The 9,824-nt window shown below is 32.0% G+C and overlaps 1 protein-coding gene across 1 annotated transcript; it reads left to right on the forward strand.

The window, feature by feature from the left end:
• Positions 1-5,481: 5,481 nt before the first annotated feature.
• On the forward strand, positions 5,482-8,128 carry LOC133861569 (oxygen-evolving enhancer protein 2, chloroplastic). The gene is made up of 4 exons (XM_062297359.1): positions 5,482-5,855; positions 6,768-7,000; positions 7,186-7,236; positions 7,687-8,128. The coding sequence occupies exons 1-4, from the start codon at positions 5,615-5,617 to the stop codon at positions 7,945-7,947; spliced, it is 786 nt and encodes a 261-aa protein (XP_062153343.1). The 5' UTR covers positions 5,482-5,614; the 3' UTR covers positions 7,948-8,128.
• The last annotated feature ends 1,696 nt before the right edge of the window (positions 8,129-9,824 follow it).

The raw sequence follows: 9,824 nt of genomic DNA on the forward strand, positions 1-9,824 counted from the left end.
GAACAGTCAACTACAACCGCCTTTCCAAAGTAGCATTGAAAGCTTCCATACAAGGCCGCGTCCGGACGATTGCACTTTGGCTACACGTAATTACCATAATAAAGCTTTGGAGCGTCCAAACCTTGAAGGTTGACATCCGGACGGTTGAACTTTGTATGCACGTCTTGCCTTATAGAGGACATCGTCCGAACAGTAGCAGCCGTCTTCCCATAACTGTGTCTTGAGGCAAAAATCCTAATGCTTGTCAAACACTGAATGGCGTCCGACGGTATAGCCACGTGGTCCGGACGGATGCACTGAAACACTGGGATCTTCTCGAACTCTGAAGAGCGTTCGGACGGATGCAACCTTGAACTGTTCGAAGCTTCTAGACACTGATGGGCGTCTGGACGGAAAGTTCTCGTCGTTCGGACGAATGTTGCTGACTAATGAGCGTCCGGACGGAATACCACGTCATCCGAACAGCTGACAGGGAACCGAAATAAACTTCCTTGAAAACTTCACAGAATCTTCTTGAAGAACATAGCTGAAGAGTAGACTCTGGATAAAGCAGCATGCCTGTGAAAGCAGCAACATTACATAGAAGTGATTTTGTCCAACAGAATGTAGCTAACACAAAAACTAACATCTTTGTTCCCATAGGTATACATTGTTTAAAATGAAAAGTATGAAGAAAACAAAAATCAAGAAAAATACATAGTTTAATCTAAATATCAAAACATTAATACAAAATTAGTAGGAATCTTTGTGTGATACCTATTATATATATATTTATTCTTCATTAATCAGAAAAGATAGTGATCCAAAAATTAGGATCTAGGGACAACCTGTTCCCTAAGTACAACACCTTGAATACTACTAGGAACCTCCTCCAACCACACCCGATCTACACAATGGAGAGAAGCCTCCTTTGCAAGAATGTGCTCAGCAGAATTGAGGTCCTTGGAAACATGAACAAAATTGAAAAAAAAAAAGAAAAAGAAAAAAAAAAAAAGAAAAAAACTCCCTTTTAATAGCATCTACAAAATGCCCAAGTTGGGAAAGGTAAGGAGGATCTAAGCTTATTTCGTTCACAATCTTCAGTGCATCCCCTTCAAAAATCACATCTAGGAAACCAACCTCTTTGCATAAAACCCCAGCTTTCGGAGCGGCTATAATCTCAGCAACGTCCGACGCAAATAATTCTGATCATTAGAAAAAAAAAAAAAAAAAAAAAAAAAAAAAAAAAAACGGAGAAAAATGAACATTTTTTATGAAAATTTATTCACATAGGTAGACATGGTTAAAAACAGAAAGTATAAAGAAAAAAAAATAGCAGAAGAATATCTAGATTCTAATTAGAAAAATGCATAAAACACAAAGTCCTTTAACCTCCACAAAACCCAAAAAAAAAAAAAAAATAGAAGAAGAAAGCAAAGTCCATCAAAAAACATAAAACAAAATAAAATTATGTACTTCAACACTTTATTCTTCTCTTGAATGTCGCTGCTAGATGTTCTTGATTTCACAATTCAAGATGTTTCAAACGTTAAAGAGAGAGATATATAAATAACCAATCTAAAAGAGTAATATGACTTTTTAGCTTACTTGTACGATTTCTTTAGAATTAACGCATGCAATACCTATATGATCAATTATGGGTAGATAATGCAGTACGTTCTTAGTTTTAAATTTTGTATCTCTAAAATTTTGGAGAGTTGTAAATTCTTTTTTTTTTTTTTTTTTTTTTTTTTTTTTTTTGAGAAAGAGAGTTGTAAATTCTGAAACACTATATTGTACATTAAAATTTTGAACTTAATGAAATCTCATTTAAGGAAAATTTTAGAAATAAAATTTTGGAGAAAAGAAAAAAATTTGACCACTTAGAATTAATACCTGTTTTTAATTTTAATTTTAATTTTTTAAAACAATCTCATAACTTAATGCAGGTATAATGACACTTAATGATATTATGCGAAAAAGACCTTATTTTGGTCTCATGAAGATTAAAACCTATGATCTTTTTCATTAAAGCACAATAAATTTATTAAAATCATGACAAAACTGGTTTAACCTTTAAAATTCACCTTTTTTTTTTTTTACTTAAAAAACCAGTTCAGTATTTAAAAATTATGGGTTCACTCCACGTGTCATAATTCTTCATTGCACAAAGAACATTACATGAATATATAAATCACATAAAATTTTACTATCAAAAGATTCAAAAGAACCATAATTTTAGTTTTAATACATAAAAATTAAAATATTTAAAATATTCTCATATGTGTAGTTTAAAATGGAAAGAAGTGTAAAGAAAATAAAAATAGCAAGAGAAAAACCTAGATTTTCATTCAAAAAAAAAAAAAAACCTGGATTTTGATTATCAAAGCATTAATAGTAGGAATGTATGATATTGTTAGTGTGATACGTACCTATTATGTTTCAATACAAATAAAATCCATATAATTTTGAACATTAAAAAAAAAAAAAAACATTTCAAATTTAATGCTTAATTAACTCATTAGTATTTTAAAAGCATTTCTATTCTTTTTGTGCACAATAATCAAATAAAATGTTGCATTTTTTGGCTTTCAAAAAAATCACATAAAAGAAAAACAAATATCTCATAAAACATTCAAAGGGATTAAAACATAAGACTCTCATTTTTAATTTAATTCCTATAAATTAAAACATGTTAAATCTTTGTTTCCATAGGTGTAGTTTAAAATAAAAATAAGTATGAAGAAGAAAACCATGCTTTTGATTAGCAAAACATAAAACAGAAAATTAGCAGGAACTTTTTTTTTTTATTGCCGATGTAATACCTATTATATTTTAATCCTATATAATTCTAAACATTCGAAAATGCAAATAAATGAAAAAAAAAATAATAATAATAAATAATAATCTCATAAACATTCAAATGAAGAATTACTCAACCAAAAATTTCACAAACAAAATGGAAACATATTTAGATTTCAACCAAAAATATAAAATACTAAAGAAACACATGTCTCCACAAAAGAGTCATACTTGTATCATTAATTGAGAAAGAAAGAAAGAATAATTGTATCATTAATAGAGATATATATATATATATATATATATATATATATATATATATATATATATATATATATATATATATATATATATATATTAAATAGATCAGTTCAATTTTTTTAAAAGGGAAAAGTACACATATTTCCCTCAAACTACTACTCAATTGTCAATGTACCCCCCCAAACTACCAATTGTGTCAATTGCCCCCCTCAAACTACCAAAAAATGTCAATGTCCCCCCTAATACAAACAAAAAGACAAAAATAACCCTAAATTTTTTTGAATAAGACAAAAATGTCCTCATAAATTCGAAAAAAAAAACTAAAACTAAAATATTATTTTTAAAAAAAAAAATTAAATAAAAAACGAAAAAAAAAAATAAAAAAACGACAAAGAAAGTTTTTTTTTAAAAAAAAAAAAAAAACAAACAAACAAAAAAAAAACTGAAAAATATAAAAACAAATTTTTTTAAAAAAAAAAAACCGAAAAAGAAAAAGGAAAACCCAGTTTTTTATTAAATTAAAAAAAAAAAAAGAATGATTTTTTTTTAAAAAAAAAAAACCAAACGAAAAATTAACTTAAACTTAGAAAAATAATTTGTTTTAACAAAAAAAAAAAAAAAATTTTAATTTTTAATTTTTTTTTTGTATAAATTTTTGTTATTTTTAATTTTTTTTTAAATATTTTTTTAGTTTTTATTTTATTTTAATAATTTTATGAAGGGTATTTTTGTCATTATGGGGACATTGACAGTTTTTGGTAGTTTAGGGGGGGACATTGACACAATTGGTAGTTTGGGGGGGACATTGACAATGAAGTGGTAGTTTGAGGGGGTTACGTGTACTTTTCCCTTTTTTAAAAGATCGGTTCAGTACTTAAAGGACTGGTTTAGTCACTAAAAAATATGGGTTCATGCCACATGTCACAATTCTATGACATTCTAAGGAAGAACTCGGCTTATATATATATATATATATATATATATATATGATATGATATAATTTGTTTGTATATTATTCTATATCTATTTGTCGTATGTATTGTACTTTCCTTATTGAAAAATATAACGAATCATTTTGTTGTTCCACCGTACATTTTCGTACAATTTCTTTTTCGCAAATCAACAATTGGATTTGTGAGATCCATGTGTAGGTCTCACAAATCCAATCATTCATTTGAAAAAGAGATGGGCAAAATGATGTGCAATATCTCTCATCCTTATTTTCTTGAGAAATGTTTCTTTGCATTCTGGCATCCATCTCGCATACATCTCCACTGAGTTAGCATACTCCACTTTTCTTTTTTAATTGAAGGTGAATGGAGCATGCTAACTCTGCAGAAATGTACGCGAGATGAACGCAAGAAGAATAAAACATGTCAATTCTGCAGAGATGTACGTGAGATGAACGTCATAATACAAAAGAAGCATTTTTCTTTCTTTTTTTCCCTTCTCTTTTTTTTTTCTTTTTTTTTTTTTTTTTTTTTTTTGGTATCATTCATTATACCAACCGGCTTAATCACCACACCATAAATGAGCTAGGTCACAAAAAAAAAAAAAAATTTCCTTACTATCACTGAAAAATATCAACTCCTTTGTATATTTCTTTCTTTACAATTCAAACGGGATTACGCACTCATCTTATAACGTTACATTTAGATAACTATAATACGTTTCCATTTTGAAAATAATTAACAAATATATAATATATCTAAAACTACAAAAAGCATCAAGTCATCAACTATGGTACAGCCCATTGGAGCCGTACGTGTCCTTGTTTTCAGAACCTCGGTAGCGGGGTTTGCCGTTCAAAGTTACCCGAACAATCTTCCATGCTGGGATTTATCTAAGCGTTGGGTTGTAGCTAAACCTCGTTAATCTCAATACTAATACTTTTGCTGGAATGGTGATTTGTGTTCATACGTTAGATTTAGATAGTATCAAAATATGAATATAAAATTATATAAATTAACTATTATTCGATTTATTTATTTAATTGAGTCAAATTTTATAATTTTAATACTTTAATTTTGTATTAAATTCATGTCGAATTTGCAAATCATACAAAAAGATTACTAATTTTTATGTCGCGTGTCGAGTTCAGATCGTATCGATTCACTAATATAAAACTATATAAGTTAATTCTAACAAAAAATTTTTTTAATTAAACGGACTAAACTCTGAGACCTTAAATAATTAATCTTGATGTCAAAAATTATTATCCACAAATTAAACGTGTTTTAGTCTTTAGAGTGGCAGTGGTCCCACAAACGTTCAATTGTAATGGTTTAAATAATGTAGGGACACGTAGCTGAAGTAGGAGTAAAGTAGGAGCCACGTGGCACCAATTAAAGCGTCTACAACCTTATCCCAGATCAAAAATCCAATCTTCTCATCATCCACTTCACCAATCCAATATCCAAAAGCAGAGCCATTTTCATTCACATATCACAAATCGACATCTAAGCCATCATTTCCTAGCCTGCTCTCAAAACATCGACCACCACACAACCCTACATACTATAGCATTAGTGCTGATTCTCTGAGAATTTTGCCAAGAGTTGAGTGAGGGAAAATGGCCTCCACTGCATGTTTCTTGCACCACCATGCGCTCACCACAGCCTCTAGATCCTCGTCACAGCGCCAGGTGGCCAACATCAGGACCAGTACCCAACTAGTCTGCCGGGCACAGAAGCAGGAAGTCCATGAAGATGGTGCCAACGCTGTCTCTCGCCGGTTGGCTCTCACAGTGCTCATTGGTGCTGCTGCCATTGGCTCCAAGGTTTCACCAGCGGATGCAGCCTACGGTGAAGCCGGTATTTTTCTTTCTTTAATCTATGTTTTCTGTCTACCCATAAAGCTTATAAAAAAGCTTATCATACAATTCAATTATTCCAAAAGCTTAATGCATATAGAAAATGATAAATTTAGAGCTTATTAGGAATTGTGCTGGGAAATAGAATTTTATAGTCAAGAAGGACTTTTGAAAAAAAAACTTTAATTTTAAGCTTTTTTCTAAGAGAGCGTTTTGGCTTTTTTTTTTTTTTTTTTTAGGGCAAAAAATGTCAAAAGAGTATTCTTTAAGGTTTTTACTTAACGTACTTATTTTTGTTTTGCACAGCTTTTTATATACTAAAAGTACTTGTTAACGTAATTTCAAACATGTTCTTAATCATTTATTTTATATTCTAATAATCACACGCTCTTTTTTAATTAGTAACGATCAACACGTGAGAGGTAAATGATAGAGTAGAGTTTAACCTTAGGACCTTTGGCTGTGATACCATATTAAATCACAATTTATCTCAAAAGCTTAAATTGGTAAGAAAATGTGAATTTAACCATTTATTTTATATTTTAATATAGCTCATGCATCCAAAGTAATTCCCTTTTTTTTTTAAGAATGAAAAATTCATTCATATAGTCAAACCACTGCTTATTCCAAAAGTTTAAGCTAATACGAAAAGATGAATTCAATCATTTAATTTGTATAGACTTAAACTCTCCCTTAATAATTAATATCCAACACGTAAAATTTTTAATAGAATGACAGAGACATGGTTGAAACTCATAACCTTTAGTTGATACCATGCTAAATAATTACTTATTCCAAAAGTTGAAAGTCATATATATATATATATATATATATATATAGGAAGAAGAAAGGAATTTAATGATTTAATTTATATCAGACTGTCTGCAACAACTAACTTGGTTGTTAATTGCAGCCAATGTATTCGGGAAGCCAAAATCAAACACAGACTTCTTGCCATACGATGGAGAAGGGTTCAAGCTGTCAATCCCCTCAAAGTGGAACCCGAGCAGAGAAAGAGAATTCCCAGGGCAGGTTCTTAGGTATGAGGACAACTTCGATTCCAACAGCAACGTCTCTGTCATAATCATTCCAACTGATAAGAAATCCATCACCGATTATGGTTCACCTGAGAATTTCCTCTCCCAGGTATACTTCCAGGCATCATAACTTTTGTTTGAAAATTTTTTCTTTTGTCTAGAGTTTTCCCTTCTTATTTCTTCAATTAGACGGATATATAATATCATGCAAGTAACATTTTGTGAATTAACCTTTGCAAAGATGTTGGAAAGAAATGTTACCTAACATAGAAGCTTTTATCTGGAGCTTTGTAGGTGGACTTTTTGCTCGGGAAACAAGCCTACTCTGGCAAAACTGCTTCTGAGGTACTACCATGACTAAGCATTTTACATGCTTGTTTATATATATATATATATATATATATATATATATATATTGTATTGTATTGTCTCACATCGGTTATTAGTGTATGTATCTGTATTATTGGCCTCTATATATAGTCCCATTCTGTTTAGTCTTATTCTCAATGTGGTACTAAAATTATGTTGAAAATAAGAATGTGCACTGAATCACGCATAAACTGTAGGGCCTATATATAGAGGCTAATAATACAGATACACACGACAATAACCAATGTGGGACAATACAATATATATAACCTAACATACATATTATACTTAGAACTATATAGCCTTCCCATTTAGAGATCTTTCCCAAGTAACTTTTTTTCCTTACACATAAAATTATGATTTATGAAAGTAAGATAGAAAAGGGTAAATGTATATCCTGACGAAATGTGAATTGGAATTGGTCAGGGTGGGTTCGACACTGATGCTGTGGCAACGGCAAACATATTGGAGACCTCAACACCTGTGGTCGGTGGAAAACAGTATTTCTCCGTGTCCGTGCTGACAAGGACTGCTGACGGAGATGAAGGTGGCAAGCATCAACTAATTACGGCCACTGTTAAAGATGGCAAGCTTTATATTTGCAAAGCCCAAGCCGGAGACAAGAGGTGGTTTAAAGGAGCAAGAAAGTTTGTGGAGAGCACTGCTGGTTCTTTCAGTGTTGCCTAGCTAAGAACTTAACGAGGGTTTGTAGATGTATATCGCCTTTAAGATTATGATGCTTGGTTTGAGTTGTCTAGCCTTTTTTCCAAAGATTCAAAGCTGGTTATTTGAGGGAGTTGGTTGGAGAAAGCTTGTGGATATATATTTGAATATTTGACTGCACATAAGAACCCTCTTTCATGCCGCATTTGTTTTAGTGTAAAATGGTTTTCATCCTAAAATATTTTTAGGGAAGTCATTTTTTAGAAAAATATTTTCCGTCGAAATCACTTTCTGTTGTTTGGCGCGTAGGAAAATTACAAATATTTTTTATATTTTTATTCAATCATATTAATTTTTTTTTTTTAAAAAAAAAAAAAAAATTATTCACAACATAAAAAATATTAATATAAAATAATATAATCATATTTTTTTATATTTGGGACATACAGATCCTGGCCAGTTGATCAAAAGTCGGCCGTCCTGGCCAGATCCCGCCCAATTGGCCAGGATCCTACCGTTCTGGGAGAATCCCGGCCAAAACGGACGGATTCGACAATAACAGCAGAATCTGTCCAAGATCCCAGCCATCTAGGCCCAAGATTCGGCTGTTCTGGCAAGATCCAGGCCAAAACAGTCGAATCCGTCCAAGATCCCCGCCAAATGGCCAGGGATCCGGCCGTTCCAGCTAGTCTAGCCATAATTGGCACAGTACCGCCGAAATCCGGCGACGGTAGCCAGACCACTACCGGAATCTGGCGATAGTCAACTACTTGAACGTAAAGGTCGACTGCGTCATTTAAAAGAGGGTCGACTGCGTTTGCCATTTACGGAAAATTATTTACGCTTTTAAAAAATGTAAATCATTTTTCGAAATTTACTAAGCATTTTTGGTTAAATGAAAATCATTTTCTGGTTAATCATTATTTTCGCTCCTACCAAACACCGAAAAATGCCGAAATAATTTTTCAGAAACCATTTTATGCCGAAATAAACAGAGCATTAATGAGTTTCAAACCCTCTCCTCCTCTCTTTTCTACTATTTTATTTGTTACAACCATAAACCTCTTCAATTGGGTTGAGTATACACGTGTGAGTGTAGAAAGTTTCATGGCACGGGCACAGATGAGAATCCCTGGAGCAAGGACAAAAGGGTGTGACGCAAGCAAATCCACATAGTCCGCAAGTGATCTTAAAGAATGCCAGATTGATATAAAATAAAATAAAATAAAATAAAAATAAAAATAAGAATTTGCTTCTGCTTGATGGGGAGTGTAGCAATGTGGTGATTGACTCACACGAGTAAGAGATTGTTGAGTATACACGTGTAAGTGTAGAAAGGTTTGAGTCCCACATTAGAATGATGTGATAAGTGTGAATAATTAATATAGTACAGTTAACCTAAACTCAAAGGTTTAAACTTTTGGGTTGAGTGGTGTCTCAACATGCTACATTGTGGGGCCAATGAAAGACTCTCCAAGATATCAACTATCAACATTACTAATTAACAGATTGAAATATAAAAGCTAATTTTTTTATGGAAGTTTTCCATATAACCAATGTTCCAAGTTGATCTTGGAATGCCTTAAAATAACATTTTAAAGAACATTGCTATTGTGGACATATATGGGCTGCTTGTTTGAACCCAGAAGACTGATTCTAACGAGAGTAGAACGATTAATACTTTTATTGGTGTTCCTCAGCCATATTAAAATTTTGATAATCATGGTGTTGGAACAAGTGGCTCATATTTTCTCATGCATAGAGAGCAATAGGAGGTGCTAGTATAGACAATAGTTGTCGGAACGGAGTGGAAGTCCGACAACTGGCCCATTGAGTGTAATTAAATTTATGTTGGCTTGAGGACAAATAGGTTGTGGGGGTATGGGGGCAACGCCCCCGCG

Source organism: Alnus glutinosa, chromosome 2, assembly GCF_958979055.1.
Source record: "Alnus glutinosa chromosome 2, dhAlnGlut1.1, whole genome shotgun sequence".
NCBI lineage: Eukaryota > Viridiplantae > Streptophyta > Magnoliopsida > Fagales > Betulaceae > Alnus > Alnus glutinosa.

Bases quoted from the DNA above. Each gene is read 5' to 3' on its own strand.
- LOC133861569 (XM_062297359.1), top strand. From the start codon at position 5,615: ATGGCCTCCACTGCATGTTTCTTGCACCACCATGCGCTCACCACAGCC. The intron at 7,001-7,185 runs GTATACTTCCAG...GGAGCTTTGTAG, and splicing joins CTGAGAATTTCCTCTCCCAG to GTGGACTTTTTGCTCGGGAA. The intron at 7,237-7,686 runs GTACTACCATGA...GGAATTGGTCAG, and splicing joins CTGGCAAAACTGCTTCTGAG to GGTGGGTTCGACACTGATGC.